Source organism: Trichomycterus rosablanca, chromosome 18, assembly GCF_030014385.1.
Source record: "Trichomycterus rosablanca isolate fTriRos1 chromosome 18, fTriRos1.hap1, whole genome shotgun sequence".
NCBI lineage: Eukaryota > Metazoa > Chordata > Actinopteri > Siluriformes > Trichomycteridae > Trichomycterus > Trichomycterus rosablanca.
In genome coordinates this window covers 24,029,853-24,050,582 of record NC_086005.1, presented here as the reverse complement: position 1 = coordinate 24,050,582, position 20,730 = coordinate 24,029,853, and the positions used below count along the sequence as shown (strand labels likewise).

General features: G+C 36.3%; 1 protein-coding gene across 2 annotated transcripts; it reads right to left on the bottom strand.

The window, feature by feature from the left end:
- Positions 1-3,853: 3,853 nt before the first annotated feature.
- On the bottom strand, positions 3,854-19,062 carry slc43a2b (solute carrier family 43 member 2b). 2 transcript variants are annotated; one of them, XM_063013988.1, is made up of 15 exons: positions 18,944-19,062; positions 17,854-18,063; positions 11,765-12,047; positions 11,584-11,639; positions 11,351-11,427; positions 9,868-9,960; positions 9,516-9,649; positions 9,223-9,419; positions 8,929-9,072; positions 8,757-8,774; positions 7,783-7,915; positions 7,492-7,624; positions 6,174-6,247; positions 5,925-6,048; positions 3,854-5,215 (listed from the first exon to the last, which is right to left on the bottom strand). In XM_063013988.1, exons 2-15 carry the CDS (start codon positions 18,011-18,013, stop codon positions 5,054-5,056), a joined length of 1,788 nt encoding a protein of 595 aa, XP_062870058.1. In that variant the 5' UTR covers positions 18,014-18,063; positions 18,944-19,062; the 3' UTR covers positions 3,854-5,053. The 2 variants fall into 2 exon arrangements, with proteins under 2 accessions (XP_062870058.1, XP_062870059.1); XM_063013989.1 differs by lacking the exon at positions 8,757-8,774.
- Positions 19,063-20,730: the final 1,668 nt, after the last annotated feature.

Genomic DNA, 20,730 nt, shown 5'->3' with positions numbered 1-20,730 from the left:
GCGTGACGTCAAATCACAAGGTAAATACGTGTATAAATAGACATTTAGGTAACACTTACAGTGTGTAATAACTAGTCATCTGCGATACTGCGAAATCTGATATCGATCCGATACTTTTTACTTATAAAAGCAGTTTGTTTACTTTCATGTAGGGGAGAGCAGTGTGTCATGATTTATGAGTAGAGCATTTATTATTACAATAAACTAAGTCTGAGATTTTTGTTCAGAACCAATGATATAATAACAAAACATAATTTATCCCTTTCATTGCACTTTTCTGAAATTATCCACACACACAGCTCCTCTCTCTCAGCCTTTATTCTCTCGCTGTCTGTCTCAATTCAATTCAATTCAATTTGCTTTATTGACATGACAAATGCACATATTTGTATTGTCAAAGCATACATATATATATATATATATATATATATATATATACTATAGTACATAGTATATGTATAAATAATAAAAATAACAAGTATATACTTAAAGATAAAATGGTAAAGAAAATATCATTAAGTGTGTGGTGTGTGTGTGTGTGTGTGTGTGTGTGCAGGGGGGTATATATACATAAATAATAAAAAGAAGTATATATATATAGAGAGAGATAAAATTGTAAAGAAAATATCATTATGTAATAAAACAATTGTTCATAAAAAAGAGAGAATATCATTATGTGTGTTGTGTGTGTGTGGTGTGTGTGTGTGTGTGTGTGTGTGCGTGGGGTTATCTGCTAAGAATATAACTCTAGAATTTAAGTTCTTTACAGGATTATCAGTGATCAATAAAGATAAAAAAAACACTGTAATACCAATAATAATCAATAATTTGTGGTCGGCCTCACTAGTTGTCTCTCTCTCTCTCTCTCTCTCTCTCTCTCTCTCTCTCTCACTGCTACGTGTGTTCGGTCTCCTTAATCACGTGACTGTACGACAACAAAACACAGCAGAGCAGGAGGAGAGAGGTGAGCATGTAAGATGTGAGAGGAGCGTCTCTACAAACATGGTTTCTACTTACTGATAAAACTGGAGAAACGTGCTGAATGTAGCGGAGAAAAAGTAAAACTGAAGTATTGATACTATCGATATAGATGTGCAGTATTCTAACTATACGAAAGACATTACAGCTGTGTGTTAACATCCAAGGTAAACAACACGGGTACTTGTTAGCTGCTAAGCTAATTGCAGTGATTTCTGTTCCTATAAGCACTCTGTATGTATAACTCTATCATATTAATATTGTAATACAGACATTTTTGTCAGATTTCTTGTTTCTGGATGATTTGCTTTCTCACAACTTTACCATCATGGCGTAATTTCACTCGGGATAAGTGAAGCATCTATCACCACCAACTCGTAGTTGTGTTTGCTGGATAAATAAATATGTACATTTTACATAAGTGACCGAATATATGTGTCTTTGTTCATTTAAAATAAAAATAGATGCTATTCTGTTTACATTTATAAGCACAAAGTCAAAAGAAAAATCACAACGCAAAACTGAGCCTCACTACGCATGCGCAGACGGAACGAGAGCCTCACTACGCATGCTCCGATTCACGAAAGTGACCTACGAATGGGGCTCGAGTCGTGAATTTGCGTAAGTTGCGCAAAGTTGGTAAGGTGTGTTTGTACTTTACCTATGAATAATTTACACTAATTTTCATATATTTGCCCCTATTTCTGTATGTGAAAAGAAAAATATTCGAAAACTTTAAATCTTCTTTCAGAAATAAAAGAATATAAATATTAATTAGATCCAAGAGACTAACATTAAATGTGGTTTTCATTATTTGTGTTTCTGATGATAATTAGGCTACATTTCATAATGCACAGAAGCCTTTAAGTACAAATGAACCATCGTCTCGACTAAAGAACCATTGTGTTTAAGTGTGTGTGCAAATCAGGACAGTAATCAAGAACACTTATGTAAATTTTCAAATATATGTACTTTATTTGTACTTGTAAATAAACACATACAAAAACTAAATACTCTTTGTGCAAAATAAGCAGCTTGAACACAAACATTTACCGCAACATGGTCGCTGTTCCACCCGCTCACAACCAACTTAGCTTATCAATGCTGTTAACAGATGATCATTTATCCAAACAACCATCCCTGGTGTCCTAGATGAGTTTGCCCCGGTATGGTTTCCTCTCATTTCGCGTCTGCGTCTCCAGCTTTCACTGCTTCGAGAGAATAAAAAAAAGTATCGTAAGTGTGTTTGCTGCTACTTTCACTGTATCGCCGACATTCACCGTGTCACGTCCGTGATGTCACCTTGCTAAACACGTGACTGACAAAGACCAGAGCTGCGTCCGGAATCGCATACTTACAGAGTACGTACTAGATTGGAGGAAGTATGCACTACTCGGCCGGTAAAAAAGTACATACTTTCAGTACAGAAGTGTGCAGTATGCACACAACACCGCTACGTACTACATGCGGCATCTTGCCAACGTCACGTGATGACGTAAGGACGTGATGACGTAATATCACCATAGTTACAGACTCATTACAAACCCCACTCGCCAAAATTTTGGATATTTATCGTGTTTTTGTTATTAATTCGTCTTTAAAATGTTTTATTTTATATATCTTACTTACACTTGTGAACAGAGGACTCCGTTTTCCGCTATCTTTCTTGTTTCTTGTTCCGCTTTGAACGCCTATGCAGCTCCAGTTGCATTATGGGATACATTAGCGGACCGCAAGTGTGCATCGCTTGCATACTCAAACATGGCTGCCCAATAAGTAGGTCATCCGGGTACTTCTCGCGTACCTCTTTATTTATACTATGTATTCGGACATACTAACCACTCTCGCGTACTCATTTCGCGTACTATTGAGTATGTAAGTATGCGATTCCGGACGCAGCCTAGAACTAGTAATGAACAACTGAATCACTAAACCGACACATCATTCATTTTAATGAGTATTATTATATTACTTATTTACATTGAAATGAAATAATTTATTGCAATTTCATATAAGAAAATAATAATTTGTACTTGTTATTTATGACAGTTTTGACCAAATGAAGCGTTTTCAGAATGTTTGTGGTGTTTCTGCGCCATCATGTGGATCTTGAACCGTTTCCATGTCGTTTTGAGCACTGAGGCATATCGAGTGATTCACGAGAGGAAAAGGAGGTTTTTACTGTCAAACTGAACAGTGAAGGTGAGCACAAGAAATTGGGTGGTTTGATACGAGCTGAACGTGTTTTTACTTTTTAAAATACGATGTATAAATCACGCATTTTGATAGAAAAAGTTGAGAGTGCAGTGCTAAAATACTCCTACATGAATGATAAACATGTGCATTTATTATCGACTGAAGTTCCACTTTTCTGGCTTTTTGTAAAATAAACAAAATTATTAAATTCATTTTCAGTTAGAGGTTTTTCAGTGTTGGAGCTTGTATTGAACTCCCTCCCTCACGTGACCACGAGTCCCTTATCTCACTGACTATTTAAGAAGACAGTCAAACCCCTGATCACTCTTTAAGTCTCATTTGATTGTACATGACAAATTTCAAAGCAATGCTTTAATAAGTAAAGATCATTATTCGCAGATGAAAACAAATATTTGGTGATCCATTAAATCACAGGGTTCGTGTGTTTCAGTGTGGAGTAGCTGCAGGCTGCAATTCTTAACGCCACCAGGTGTCACTCTGCTCTAATGTCCATGTTTCAATGCTTCAAATCAGTTTCAGCACAATCAGGAAGAAGCTTCAGTGAGGCTTCATCTGCCCATCACTGTCATAGACAATAATATAATAACACAACTACATTTTCACTGCACTTGTGGCATACAAAAATAAAGTAAACAAACGTATTACTGGAGAACAAATGTTTTAAACTTTAAATTCTTTTTTATTCATTTTTTTTCATTTACTGCCGTAGGGTCACATTAACTTCAATCTTATATTTTGTACAAAAATAGGATCATACGGGTGAGGTTGGAGATGGATCCAGGTTATCCCTGCCTGGCGTCCCCTGTTTCCCAGAGAATCTGGAGCCGCTGTAGCATTGACCAGGATACAATTAAATGAAATAAATCTTAATCTTAATTATTTAAATGACTGTTTCCTAACTGATTCTTTGTAAATGCTTATCTAAACCACTCTGTTAAGGCTTTGTTTCCCAATGGCTTTTAGAACTTAATTTAAATTCTCTTAATCTAATGACTCAAGTCATCTAATGACTTAAATGGTGTTCTTACTACATTACTTTACAATGGCTTTTTTCATTGGAAAAAAAAACATTCTGAACAGCCTTCTCTAAATGTCATTTTCCTGTCACTTTACTGGTCCTGTTATTTATGAAAAACACTTTGTCCTGGTCAGGGTCTACTGCCCTGCTTCCATTATGACACAGATCATGAGGTGGATCAGGAGTACCCATTTATCTTAAAATATTTCATTTTGCTACATGGCATGAACACTTTTTTCTATATTAAAATTTATATTTAAATGTAAAATTTATTTGGAAATAATATTTGATTCCCGCATTAAAAAATCTGGGGGTGCAAACATTTGCATTTAACCTTCTAGTAACAAATGCACAGTGAGACTTTGTACGCTTTTTAATGCCTCTTAAGGAACTGTGGCAATAAATTATAACACATTTTAGGGACATTATGACTAAGGCACTTCACAAAGGTACTTTTTGCTAAAATGTCGTTTTTTCTATTTTTCTTCCTTTTCTGTCAGCTTCTTCACTGAACCTTGTGCAGCACGTCATCAAGGCGCTCAGAGCCAAGCAGCAGAACAGTATGTGCAAATATGATGCATATTATGAGCAACATGCTCAGTCAGACGTTAGAAATCTCACATACAAAACACAATTTAAAAAAACTAATCACTAATTCCACATCTTTTACAAATGTTTCTCATTCTCTGTCACTAGGATGGTCTCAGTTTCCATGACAAGTCTCTATGTGAGAAAAAAAACATATCTGTTAATGTGCATCAGTTGTATACTTTCTTGGCACACGTGTTTACACTGTCTTTCTTGCACATCGTTGTTTCGATTTGTAAATTCGCTCCGGCTCTACACGAAGGCCTCGGGTTTGTCAGTGCCGTTGATTTTGATGTAGATCTTGGCATCATTTTCTTTCTCTTTCCTTTTTTTTTGAAGCGATCTGCGGAAGCACAGCAGGTAAAGGGGCAGCAGAAAAGCCATCATGCTGAGGACAAGGAGACCCACGTCCACCTATAAGAGACCGAGATAAATGTTAATTCCAAAGTGCTTACAGACTGTAATAATTCCACACTACAATATCTTGTCTCTATTGTGTCGGGGCAAGTATTCGTTTATTCCCTTTTACAAAATCACTTTAGCATACAATGGGTCCTGCAGTATCAAGGATCTGAATAGCCAATAAGTGCATTTCTTTATTCATGAATTATATTCATAAACATATCAACTGTTTACATATCAGTAGATAAAACAAAGGCTGGAAGCAGGTAGAATTTTACAGTCGTGTAAACGGTTTTATGTTATACTGTAAGTAATAAGCAATTTTCAGATGTACGCAATAACCACTTGGTCTCTGGGTTATAAGTTACTTTACCAATAAGAGCCACTGAAAGATATCGACTACTAAGTGTTTACAGCATAGCATGGTATTGTTTGTAAGTAAATAATTTGGCTTTATGTCTGAATCATCTGACAAAGATTTTCTTTTGAACCAACATCTCCCCTTTCCAAACTTTAAAAGACTTGGAAGCATTATAGGGTAATAATGGTTTGCTTACTAAAATCATGTCTCTTTAAAGCACAATTTAACACCCTATTTTGAATCATCAATCATTTTAAAACTACTTATATTACTTCTAAGCACACTAATCACTAAACCAAATCGTGGTACCAATTCACATAATCACTATTTTTTCTTCAGTGTTTGTGTGTATATTCATACCCAGCGAGGATCTCGCCCCAGTGGTCCCATCATGGCCACAAACAGAGGCTGCTGCAACAGGGCAAACAAGGCACTAATCAAGGACTGCATTCCTGTCAGGGTTCCAAATTGACCAGATGGATACCTGTAAAAAACAACACATACACGATCTTAGAAATGACTTCTTTTGCATGCTCTTGAATCTGTTACAGAAATTGTTTTTTTATTATTATTTTATATATCTGACAGACTATAAAGGAGCAAACTTACACAGCAGCATAAAGTCCTCCAATGGCTGAGTGGATGAAGCCTCTAACGATGGTATGCAAAACAAATGAAACCAGCTGGAGAGAGAAAAGCATAGAATGAATTCAGAAGATTCAGCGCTTAAATATACTTATTTTTGTTGATTATTGATGTGTAACTACTCCAGATAATCAGAAATGTTATGTTATGTATGTTTATATATAGCGCAATCAAGCATTTTATCCTCTGGGAGACCTTGTACATATAATTCTGACGTGTGGTAATGACGTCACTAAATGCATTAAATGATCAGATAACTAAAAATGGCCTTCATTTGATTACCAGGTATACGTGCACTGATTATCAAAAAAAACCTTTAGAGTTAACATAAACGGTAATCTAGTTTATCTCCTTTTTAAATATGTTTTAATTAATGAGACAATTCTAGTAACAGAGTAGCACTAATATGATCTTTTTCTTTAGGTGCATAATCTTTTTAACAGTAAGTTTAGGCTGTCAGAGCCAGATGTGTTTTTTAATAGAATATTCTGGTGCTTTTTGTGTTGCCTTATCTATACTAGTGATGCTCCGACTGTGGCTCATGAAGCTCCTTGATTTCAAAATGTTGCTCCTTGACTGGCTTTACTATTTCTAATTTATTAACACATCATGATATTAAAGCCAAAGATGATTAGTTTTTTTATACATACATTATTTCAATAGAAGCAATTTAAGAATTACATTTTTTTTCCTTTTTTAAGATGTCTAGCCGTTTTGTCATGACCATGCTGACCATATTGACCATGACCAGTTGTATTAATACACTGTACAAAAAAAATTTATACTGTCAATGTAGAGTACAGTGCTGTGCAAAAGTATTTGCCCCTTTGTTCTATTTCTGCTAATAAATGTTTCAGGTTTTTACCAACTAATTTTAATATAAGATGAAGACAACATGAGTAAAAAAGCTTTTAAATGATCACTCAATTTATTCAAGGTGGAAGTTTTATTCAAAACCTATACTACCCATGTGAGAAAGTAATTGCCGTCCTAAATACAATAACTTGGCAGTAACAATTGTAATCAAAAGTTCCTAATTACTTGTGATGAGTCTTTTACATCTATCTGGAGAAATGTGGAGGAACTGTGGCCCAATTTGGCTATAATAGAGCAGCTATAACTAGAGCAATTATAACTGCTCATTTTAAGGTCTTAGTATGATAGCTTTTGTTCATCAAGTAATATTTTAGGGAAGAATAATGATGAGAATGAGGCTGCAGCAGTTTTTTTGTACAAGCAGGTTATCTAGAACAATGCTGAGGACAGAAGATTTCTCACTTACCTGCAGCTCGAGAATAGGGATTAAACAGGTGATTCCAAAACCGACAAGGATGAGGTTGGTTAAAAAGAAGGCTCGTGTGGCATTGGTTATTTTTTGGATTTTTCTGTCCCTTCGCTTAGGCTGGGGCTGGTCTCTAAAAAAAAAAAAAAAGAAAGAATAAGGTTATACCTCCTCACCAAAAAAATCTATATTTTTTGCATTGGGGGACTTGCACAAATGCTAAACTCGTGCACAATGAGTTATGCACTAACATGTTTTTAATATGAGTTGCTTATTCCTAATATGACTTACTTAATGGCATTTTTCACATCAAACTCTCCGTCGTCACACTCCTTGAGTTTCCAGTCCATGATCTGACCGATGACTGGAGTGGTCAAAAGGCACAGCAGTTGCATGACTCCAAAAATAGAAGTGTACAGGCTCACTGTAGTCAGAAACAAAGAGGAAAATGTATTAGTACATTGTAATGAATAATCAGTCAGAAGGATAGTTGGGGACTACTCTGGTTAATAAGTAAGCCTAATGTTAATGACTATGAGCTGTAACATTTTGGTTTCCAAAGCCACTAAAGCAGGAGAGCAGGACATGAAAGTGCATTTTGTTGCAGTAGCAACCTGCTCAGTTCAAGGTTAATTGATGGGTCAGCAAAGCAGCTAAAGGCATACACTGTAGCCCATTTTACACTCAAAGGTAAATAGGTTACTTTAGCACTGCTGCAACATTACTTGCTAAACACTCCTCTGTGCCTTTTAAAATGGGTGTGCATGGCAAACGGCACCATTGTGGTCAGGCATGTACTCAGTTTAAATGTACACAAAATCGTGTGGCTTCTTGCTGAAAAAAGCCCCTACAAGATACAATACAGTCTATAGTGTAGTATAGTATATTTACTGGTTTGTAAAAGCTTGACCTGCAACTTAGCATTTGAGTAATACACTATATGGCCAAAAGTATTTGGACACCTGGCAATGACAGTAAGCGTGTTGGACATCCTTAGGGGCAAATCACTTTCACTATTACATAGGGCCAAGTAAAAATAGGCATCGTGTGTTTACTTGAGTTATCGTTCTCTAATATTAAAAGGAGTTTGATGCATGGAAACATAAGTGTGGCACATATGCTAAAATAGACCTCGGGAAGGGTCCAAATACTTTTTCACAGCCCTGTGTTTAAGTCAAATTGATATCAAATTGAAATGTTGCAGAGTGATAACGACCATCTAGGTAAAATGGGCTTTAATCTACCCTACATTTCTACCCTCTTACCCAACTGCATTCTCTCAACTGCCTCAACAGTCCGACAGACATCGTGTATTTATAAGACAGAAGAGCAGGGGAAAATTATTACACAATGCCAAAACAACAAAATACCATAAAATAGAATGAGGATAAGGTTCAGTCGTGAATCTAATAGTGTTTAAACAGTCAGTAAACACACCTGTATTGAAGTCTCCACCGCTCATGGACTCCAGGATGCTGTTCATGGCTCCCATGTAGAAGATCAGACGCAGCTGAGTGACACACATGGTGACCAGGCTGAGCAGGAAAAGAGGGCTGAAGATGCTCTTCATGAACGATTGAGCTACAGATGGAAAAAAAACAAGCATTACTCATCACATTGACAAATATTTTATAGCTTGTCTAATATCATTGCATCAAGCAAGATACAGTCATTGAATCTAACCCTGTGTTTGTATGCATTTAAGAATTGTAAAAAAAAAAAGTCTCTTACATTCTTCTTTAGCTGCACATTGAACCTCCAGGTCCATAGTAGACAGGCAGAGTTTGTGACCCTCGCTGGTAGCCAGCTCCTTCCGTGCTGGAGAATTGTTCGTGCTCAGTCGTTTGCCGACTGTCGTCACCTGCTGGTAGAACTTCTTTCCGGTGATCTTGTGGTCAAAACCCAGCCAGCTGAACTTAATCTTGACACTGGAGCATAGATCAGATATGGAGAAAATAATTAGAGGTAGGAATAATAATAAAGCGTTTTGGTTTTGCATGTCCTAATTGGTGTATATGACTTACGTGTAGTCCATGTCCTCTGGGCCAGGGAAGGCCTCAAGTGGCCAGTTGAGGAAACAGTTAATGAAGACTAGGCCGGCGCACACTGCCCACACCACCAGGATTGTGATGAAGTTAATTCCTAGGTCATAGATTACCTATAGAAGAGAAAATAGTGACACATTACTCTATACCAGTTCTATAATTTGTACATTTAATCTTAGTACACATGTAATTAAACACAGTGCTGCATTAACTAAAGCAGAATATAAATATTATCATGATTATAAAAGATTATGAAAGATTAAATGGTGTGTGGGATTAGTATATGTATAACAGATTTGAGAATGTAGTTTATTCTGTCAATCTAGCTCACCTTAACTCCAGGGAAGGTAACAGCAGAGGACGCATAGGAGCCAATCATTAAAGAAATGAAGGTCGAGCGCAGGTCTCCAAACATGTTAGGCAGCTGTAAAGAGAACCAATAAATATTAGTTTAACACCGCACAATGCACAGTGTCTACCAAAAAATGGTTCTAGGTGTTATGACCTTGTCCAAACTTAGATTGCATCGAACAATGTAGCAGAAACATGAAGTTAAATCTATCAAAGTAAAGCATGTTTAATCTCCAGACTTATTAGGACTTATTTGGATTTATGTGACTTATAACTTGAAGGCTTGCTAGGCTGTGACTTATTTGAGTTTCATTTTGTGCATGAAAACAGTTTTACTTAATCATTACTGAAGTCTGTCGAAGAGTTCCATTACACTAAAGTCATCAAACCATGTCTTTGCGGGCCTTAATTTGTGCACAGTCAAGACCCATCCCCAAACTAATGCCAAAGTTAAAAGCATATAGCATATCATATATATAAAGGTGATGTTCACATACTCCTGGCTGTATACTAAATTGGCTGCTTTATTTACTGTTTTATTTGCCATTTAATTGAATAAATAATTCTAAAGTAATTAAAGAAACACTTTACAAGGTTTTTATATAATCCTCAAATGTCAGCCTCCTAATTCCACTATCAGCCATAATTTTAAAACCTGGATCATATGTACCTGGTAACGTGTTTATTTCAGATCACATACTGATCTTTTTTTTTTTTTTTGCTTTTATTATTTGTATAATAAGAATGTGTTCACTAAGTCTGGGTTTCACAACACCAGTCCCCAAATCCCACTGCCCTGCAGGGTTCAAACTTTCCAAACTCTTACCCCACTCAAGCTACATTATAGAGGAAATGAGCTAAATCACTGGGGTTGGGGTGGGGTACTTTGTAGTGGGTAACTAAATGTTAGTAGCATCAGTATTCAAAATCTACATTTGACTAGAAACTCTAGGTAAGTTTGTCAGGGGAGAAAATTGAATTACTTCAGGTTCTATCCAAATTGGGATTTTTACAAGTTATATACAGTATATGCAGAGTTGCATGGCAATGGGGGAAATCTTACGATGCAATTTCTCAAGCTTTTCTTGAGCCAGTGATGACCTTAGGCTTTTGTTGCCAGGTCAGCGCTTCGCTACCATTTCATTAGAAATTAAAGCTAGACAGCTCTTGCCTCAGCAAAACCCTCTCAGCAGGAAAGAGAGAGGGTCGAGCGAGGTAGATGGGCCTAATTATTAACCTACAGTACACTGAGAGAACAAACGACCGGGAGAGGGTTGCTTAGTCTCTTCTTTTACCCTGCATTCATCACATCCATTTTCCTAGAAAGACCCTGCTCTGTTAGGTAACCAAGAGCTAATGGTTCTAATGGATGGAAGAACATGAACACTGAGCCAGCTGACCAGAAAGAGCAAACCATGTTTTTTTCATGTTTTAAAAATGATCTGTTACTGTTAGCCACTTACGGTGAGTGAAGTGAAGGTCATGCACATTCCACCAAAACCATTAAAGATCAGAGCAATAAAGATAAGGACGGAAAGTTCTGGTAAAAAATCACACACATCCTTTATTAGCAAAATGTACCCACAATCTGTAAATATTTCTAATCCATGTTTTGATCATGTGGAACGCAAACAACTATGGTAAATTAATGCAAATAAAGCAAATGCTGATACAAATAACACTATTAATAGCTTACCATTAGGGTTGCTGGCTCCATAAGCGATAAGTAGGCAGGACAATCCGAAGCAGGCACTGAAATTAAAAGAAGAGGCATCAGTGTTGAGCAGCACAAAAAAATTATGCTGAGTTGCGTTGATTGTTTGAATTGATTAACATTTGTAATACACAACAGACACAGTAGATTTTCAGGGACCAACCTGCCAGTCAGACGGAGTTTGCGCGGCCCGTACTTGTCCATGACTATACCGAGCGGAAGTGCGATAGCGCTGAGAAGGAAAGATCCGACAGTGAAGGCAAGATTCAGCATTTCGTCCTGTTCTTTACAGATCAGCCAGCCATTCATTCGCAAATGGTCATCTGCTGGCTTCAAAGGAACCATCTCTACCCCATCGCCATGTGGCCCAGACAGGTAGTCTTCATCCACGTAGTCTTCCTCTACTGCTGGTGAGGCTGGGATAGATGCGTTAGAAGTGATGTTACCTGGAGAGAGAAATAGAAGCGTAATTTTAGGTCACCCTGATTAAGAATTACAGTAACTATAAATAAATTATGTTTAAAATGTAACAAAAATGAATACAATACATTTGCATTTTTAGAATGTTTAGTTGTTAGCAGTTTAGTGTTGGTTCTGAGTCCTTCTAAGCACGTGCATATTTAGAAATCCATTAATAAGCAGAAATTACTTTTAACTATGTACCAATGCAAATATTATGAAATTCATTTCAACAAAAAAGATTGTGAAATTAAAAGTGTCATCAGGGTTGCCCTACATCTCTCTCATCTCTGACCTTTACAATATGTTGTAAGATTTATATAAAAATATTACAGATTATAATCAATACAAGGGACAAGTCTACAATCTAATCTAACCTCCTGTATAAGTCCTTGTTTTGACAGATTTTCATGTCAAAAATGTTGTCTTATTGCTTCCTGAATTTTAAACACCTGTATTCACAAATGCTGCAAAGTAGTGCAAAAAAGTGTACCATAACATGTGACACTTTAAAGCTAAGCATCTCCACAGTCACTAGTAGGGAAGACTGCGATTAAAAGTAAAAGAATTTATTTATTTATTAGGATTTTAAAGGCAAACACATTCATGGACAATTTTGTATCTCCAATTCATAGGAAGAACATGCAAACTCCACACAGAAAGGACCCGGACAGCTTCAACCCCTGGAAGTTCTTGCTGTGAGGTGACAGTGCTACCCAATGAGCTACTGTGCCGCCCAAAGTAAAAGAATTTTTAAATGACCCGAAAATGAGGCCCAGCACAAATGGATATAATACACAATGTATCATATTAGTCCAAAGTCTGAGGAAAGATAAGCTTAGATGTTTATAGCTGTATAGCCGTGTTATCATGATAATTCCTCACGTTACTTCAGAACGGGTGTTCCTGGAAAATCACAAAGTCACAAAAGTGCCATGTGACTCAAGGTTTCCTGACATATGACAGACTTTCCACGTACTCTACAAAAGAATTAGAGAACAAAATGAAACTGCATATAGTATTTTTTTTTTAATATAGTATTATGTGTTTCTTAATTTTGTATGTTGTTATATCATGTTTTATATTGACGTAAATACCTATTTGATCTTCAATCCAGGACCATTTATGAGAAAAGTATAAATTATTATATAATAGAAATGATTAAGAAATGACATTGCCTGTGTTTACACATTGTTGTACAGTACAGACTTGTGCGGCTTGACCTTGTGCAACAATAAAGTGCTGACTGGGGTGGGCTGTGTGCTCAGATAAGCTGTGATAGGCAAGAAAAAACACTGAAGTGCTGCTCTTTTATTGCACGCTACTGGAACAGTGTGTTGTCGTACTTTGGGCCTGTTACATAATCAATCTGGCTGAAACTGGTACTTCCCTCACTACTCTCATGCAACAGCAGGCTAGTGAGCTGGCACCAAGTTGCTAAGCGTTTGCTTATAGAATTAACACTAATGCCACTGAATGATCCTTAATCTGTGTTGCCATTTTAATTTATTTAGGTCCTCTGCATTTTTTATCTTTTTCCACCTGAAATTGCACATCCAAAATTTAAACTAAAAATGTATTATGATGATTGGATGTTTGATTTAAATTCTGGCCTTCTTTAACTGTACTGTAAATCTTCCAATAGTCCACGTTCTCATTACTGGAACCAAAGTCAGAGAGGCCAGACGTGCTTTTGTTCACAACAGCCAACTGAAAAATAAAGCCTGTTCCACTAAGCTGAACATTCAGGCCAACCGTGACATCATAGCCAATGTTGACGTCTTTCCTAAACCAGCAGTTGGCCACCATTCAGGCTCATAAACGTTCAGAGCTTGGTATTATGCGGGAACATACAGTACAACAACATTCCTTAAACTATCTTAATAGCAGTTATTACTGAGAAAAGCTCAGGTGTACGTTCACCTAAATGAACCAACAACAAAAAATAGCATACCTGCTTTAAGATATGGTATCATTAGTTCATTATTTTTACATTACATTTACCATTTTTTTATTACTGTAATCACACTATTGTTATCCACTAGTCTTATTATTCCACCCATTTTTGTCCGGCTTTCTTTGTCCGCAATTTAAGATAACAACGCCGTTTTAAATCATCTGGCCCGTTGATGACACCAACTACATGACCAAAAGTATTCGGACACCACCGACTGCATGACCAAAAGTATTCGAACACCACCAACTGCATGACCAAAAGAATTCCCCATATATTAGTCCTTATTGCTGCTGACCCCAACAATGACTGAAGAGGGCCATACCTAACACACTGCCTCTCTGACACGTACAGTCATGTGAAAAAGTTAGGACACCCCATGAGAACCTTTGTCGTTTTGAACATATTTAAACATGTGGACATCTGAGCTTCATTTGAACAGTATTGAGAGATGTAGCTTATAAAACTAAACAAATAAAATGTTAAAAGTTACTTTTAAACACAAGTTGTAAAATGTAATGAACAAAAATGGAAATTTATTGTGAGGAAAAAGTTAGGACACCCCCACATTTATTACTACGTAAAATGTCTAAAATTAGAATCCGGTGCACCACATCAGCTGCAATGATTAGAGCATCACTGGAGTTTTATTTAAACCTTGGACATCAGTTTGGTTTGGTCTTAATTGTTGAAGTGAGTGTTATCACCATGGTGAGATCTAAAGAGCTCTCTGAGGCCTTTAGAAAGAAGGTTGTAGATGCATATGAGTCTGGGAAGGGATTTAAAAAGCAATTAGAAAGCCATTCCACTGTCCGGAAAATTATTTACAAGTGGAGAACATTTAATACAACTGCCAACGTGGTCAGGTCAGGCCGTCCTAGCAAGTTCCGCCCAAGAGCAGACCGCAAGATGTGTAAAGAAGTCTCCAATAATCCTATAATGTCATCATGGGACCTACAGCTAGCTCTTGCCACAGTTGATGTCAAGGTACATGCATCTATCATCAGAAAGAGACTGCACATGTTTGATTTTCATGGGAGGTGAGCAAGGAGGAAACTCTTGCTATCAAATAAACAACATCAAGGCAAGACTAAAGTTTACCAGAGAACACCTAGACACAGACCAGGACTGGAACAATGTGCTTTGGACAGATGAATCCAAAGTTGAATTATTTGGGCACAGTAACAGTAGACATGTTTGGTGCAAACCTAACACAGCATTTGAGCTCAAGAACCTCATACCAACTGTGAAGCATGGAGGTGGAAATGTCATGGTTTGGGGCTGCTTTGCAGCAGCAGGGCCTGGCAAGCTGTCCATTATAGAATCCACGATGAATTCGTCACTGTATCAGAAGGTGCTTGAGGAAAATGTAAGACCATCTGTAAGACCAAAATTTCAGTAAATCCACCAAGGAATGGCTCAAAAGAAAGAAATGGAGTTCTTGAATGACCAAGTCAAAGCCCGGATCTTAATCCTATTGAGATGCTGTGGGGTGATTTGAAACGGGCTGTGCATGCAAGAAACCCCTCAAACCTCACACAGCTGAAGAAATTCTGAATGGAGGAGTGGGAAAAAACTTTCTCCCAGTCGATGTCAGAGACTGGTAGATGGTTACAGGATACGTCTAATTGAGGTTATTTCAGCCAAAGGGGGATATACCAGCTATTAGGGCACAGGGTGTCCTAACTTTTTCCTTAGAGTAAATTTCCATTTTTGTCCATTGCATTTTACAACTTGTGTTTAAAAGTAATTTTTTCAGTTTTATTTGTTTAGTTATATAAGCTCCATGTCTCAGTACTGTTCAAATGAAGCTCAAATGTTTATATGTTTAAATATCTTCAAAAAGACAAAGGTTCTCATGGGGTGTCCTAACCTTTTCCCCTGCCAGGGAATGGTTCACACAGAGAGCAGTATAGCAAATAAAGAGTAATGCACTGATCTTCATTATTCTTCATCTCTGTGCAGGTGCCTTTAACTGTAATTGTGTCAATACTAAGAAATCCCCTCCGTCTGCCAATCATGTCTGTATAGGAGGCCGGCAGGCCGATAGCAGAGCTGAGATTCAAACTCAAGAGCTCGAGAGCTCAAGATCTCAGCAGTGGTGAGCTAACACTTGTAACTATACATTTGGTCTGATTAGGTACAGAAACTCTATTACTACCAACAGTATACTGCTAAGTAATATAAAAGTGAGTCAGGCTTGCATGAGCAAGACATGAAAAAGTTGACTAACCTTTACTTCCATTTTTATTGACCTCAAGTGCTGAGCAAGAACTGATATGGCACTATTTTATTTACTGGCCAGATATGATAACATCAAGAACAGATGGTACGCACAATCACATTTCGTCTTAAGCAGGGCAAAGGCCTGCGTTATTGTTGCATTTCTGCTGAGGTGGCTTTAAACTGTGTGCTATTCTGGAACTTTTGCAATAGTCAGCTAGGCACGTGACAGCATCTTAGTTCATAGTCATACATTCACGGGTTAGGAGCTATAGTTAATCACATCAAATAATACGTATAATGTAATGTAATTTCATAGGAAATAATGTGATGAGTCACTTTGGCTTTGCCGATCTTCTGAGATTAAGATACACAACAGTCTCTAGGGTTTACACAACTGGGTTACCAAAACTAGACAGTTAAATATTGGGAAAAAAGTCTTGGCTGGTCTGATGAATCTTGATTTCGGGTAACTTTTAGGGCATAAACAATTTACTGGATTTGTCTGAATGCTTTTAAATGTTTTATTTTAAATAGAATATTTTCATGTATGACATTCAGCAGACGCTTTTATCCAAAGCAACTTAGAACAAATCAGATTTAAAATTAGAATATGAATCATTTAATTTAAATTCGCCAAGTATGAACAACCACAATGTAGAGTTTACATAACTGTTGGTGTAAAATAAAGAAAAGATAAATATTAGGTAAGCTGTTGTTAGTAACTACCTAGTGATAAAATTCCGAGCATAGGCTACAGTGGGCACGGGCTTACCAAAACTAGATCTTTAGTCCACATAACGGATTAAAACTGAAAACAAATCTAATGGTGCCATCAGTTTCAACCCAGGGCAATTTAAAGATGTTTACAAGCCATTGCTATGCAACAACAAAAAGAGGTCACTCTTGACATGTTTTTGTGGTTGAACCCAGATCAGTCCCGACCCATAAACCCCCACTGTTTCTATTCACAAGGATCCTCTTTTCTCCCTCTGGGCTGCCCTTTTGTGCTCATCACTTTGACTTTTGTTATTCATCAGGTCCTGGTTTCTTAGTAATTCACATTTAAATGTAAGGGAACAAAGAAAATACCTGGAACAGAGTGCCCTGTTAAGCCACTGAGTCAATGTTCAAGTCAATTAATCAGTCCTGACACGATCAATAAGGCCAGGACTCACTGAAAACATTACACTACATGTTCTATAAAAACAACCCTAATTTGTGTAGTTCGAGGCCTCTCAATTTATGGCTTAGGTCACTGAATCCTGCTGGAGTAACTTCTTGTCTTTTCAGCCTGTTAAAGGTCTCTAAATGCAGGAACTTAAATTAAGAGGACAGAGACTACTCAGGGATGAACCAATTTCTATCTGTGGTAAAGGAGAGAGCAACAGGCTTTTAAAAACAACTACTTTGCATCTAAGTTAGAGCTAATAACACACTGCTATTACACTATCTCAGCCCATGTATTTTGCACTTTTGTAAGTACAGTTGGTAATTTGCTGATTTATAGCACTGTCAATGCCAAACCAGTGTTTTTTAACCTACCGTATGAATATTATCGATATCAGATAGTGTGAGCCACTAAATAATATGTTTAACATGTTGAAGATGCTTACCAGGTTCAGTGCAGAGGTATGAGTAGAAGCCCTCAGATTGAAGCATGATGAGCAGGGAGCCCCATCCCAGCAGTACAGCAGAAAACAGAAGGTTTTCAATAATGGCTGTCACTGCCATCCACCATTTGCGGGCAAATGCCGTAGATAGTGTTGGAGCCATTGTAGAGGTGGACAAGAGAGAGGACTACGAGAGGATGCAATGATCTGTAGCTGAATGAGCAAAGGACAAAAAGCAGCTCATTTAATTCCACTAATAATATCTTATAGTTAAAAGCATGACATATTATTACAAAAGTAATGTTACAAGCAGCCAATGCAATGTTAACAGAGTTACAATACATGAGAAATGATTTTTTTGTGAGTTTTACTCTGATGAGCTGATCAGGTATCTAAAGACATTCGCAGTAGGCACAAAATCATTTAAAGACCTTCATAATACATTACTTTTAGAATAAAATAAATGTCTTTCCATGGCTGTAGTCAAACTATAAGCACAATTTACTGTATATGTCTTTTTTTAAAATAGAATATTAGTAATTTACATTTCCATGTATTACATTTAGCAGATGCTTTTATCCAAAGCGACTTGTAATGAATCAGAATTAGAATCAGAATCATTTAACATTTATGTTACATATAAGAATAGTGTGAATAGTAAACAGGCATGTAGATGAGCTAAAGATGTGTGAATATATATATATATATATATATATATATATATATATATATATATATATATATATATATATGCATGCATGTCTAGAGTAGATAATATAGTAAGTATATAGTATATATAGTACTTACAGAATGATATGAATATAGCTGAGATTTGATTTAACATCTGTACAGTTGTGCTTTAATACAGTAAATACATACAGTAATACAGTAAGGAGGCTTGATGATTAGTTTAAATTTGCTATTTGCTAAAATGATAAGGGAATGCATTTTAATTGTTAATATTTTGAGCAACATTAATATATCATAACCACATAGAAAAAGTAGACCTACTACATAATGAATCTAAAAAAACATTACCATTAAATTCTATGCTTTAAACAGCGTAAATTATTCTTTATAAAACAACACATACCTGGAATAAATCGCCCCTCTCCTCTCTCTCGTCAACTTTGTGAGGAAGTGTTTTTAAGCAATCGAGCCATTTATAGCTGCCTGAGCTTGGAAAAACATTGGAGCGTTTTGATTGGCTACCTGTGGAGTCGGAGGTCCAGCAAATCAGCAGAGAGTTTAGAAACCGTTTGACAGGTATGCGCTCGATTTACAACTGATAAATCACAGTCCTTTCGGAGTAATGTAAATATTTCCAGGTTGGGAGTCGAATTCACTGCTCGCCAATATTTGTTCGATTTTCGATGAACAAAGAATATGAAATAATACACTTGTCTACTGTAAAATGAACACAGACCTATACAATAACCCTATACTGTAAATGCCTCATAGTAGTTCTCACACAAACTTTACCTCAGTTCCTTGTGGAAGCCGGTTGTTTCGGTTATTTAAAATCTTTCACACAACTTGCTTTAATAAAACATTTTAAGACTAGAAAATGTTGTTGTATAAAGAGAGACAGTGCAACGAAATACATCTTGTCTGTCCGCAAACTTATACCGAATCAATTTCGCTCTTTGGATTCAAAATCTTAGTACGTGGAATCGGAGAATCGACTCTTTTTAATCGACTCCTTCAAAGTTGGTACATAGAATGCAAACAACATTATTATTATTTTTATTATTATTATTATTATTATTATTATTATTATTAAAATAATAATAATTATTAATCTTCTCAAAGTAAGCTAAATCTACCGATTTCAAACGTATAATCCAAGGAATCGACTCTTTTGGAGTCAAATAACTATTCAGAAGTTTAGTGCACAGCAAATAGTCACTTATAATTATTATTATCATCTGTAAAAAAAAATGGTTGGTTACTAAAATAATTGTTTATACGTAGTATTAATAGTCCAGTTTAAAATAATAATAGCCTAATTTACGTTTCATTTAGGGAGAACGTTACCATTAAAACCATTGGATTAATTTAAAAGCTTTAAAGTGAACTCACTTTTAATGAAGCTTATATTAATAAACTACTATTATGTGACAGTGGTTAATGTTTTGAAATAATGCAAAATAAGCACAAACAAGCAGAAGCGAAATTGCCTTGTCAGACAAAACTGGGGATAATGAGAGGAAATATGTGTCTGATAATAATGATAATAATAATAATAAAAATATTTATAATAATAAATCTTCCGAAAAGTAAGCTAAATTGATTGATATCAAATGTATAATACATAGAATCTACTCTTTTGGAGTCGAATAAATGTACTCATCTGTAAAAAAATTAATAGGCCTGTGTAATGTAATGTAATAGCCTAATTTACGTTACATTTAGGGAGAACGTTGTAACCATTACAATTATTGTTAAATTCTGGGATTGATTTTAAAGCTTTAGAGTTAACTCACTTTTTGTAAACTTTATATTAATACAATTTGTAAACTATTTATATTAATGAACCACTAGTATGTGACAGTGGTTAATGTTTTGAAATAATGCAAAATAAGCACAAACAAGCAGAAGCAAAACTGCCTTGTCAGACAAAACTGGGGATAATGAGAGGAAATATGTGTCTGAAATGTGTCTGTCTCTCTAGAATGTGGTTAGGAACAATAGCTCTCAGAAATCTGGAAATCTTGCACCTTGTCACTAGGTAATCCAGGTAATCTCAGCTAGCCTTTAACAGCTCGATTGTGTTGCACAACATCTGGACTGCTGCAAAATCAACTTTACATATTGACTCGCCTGATCAGCACCATTCATACTTATCACGTCTGTTTACCACAGTATTCGCATTCTGTC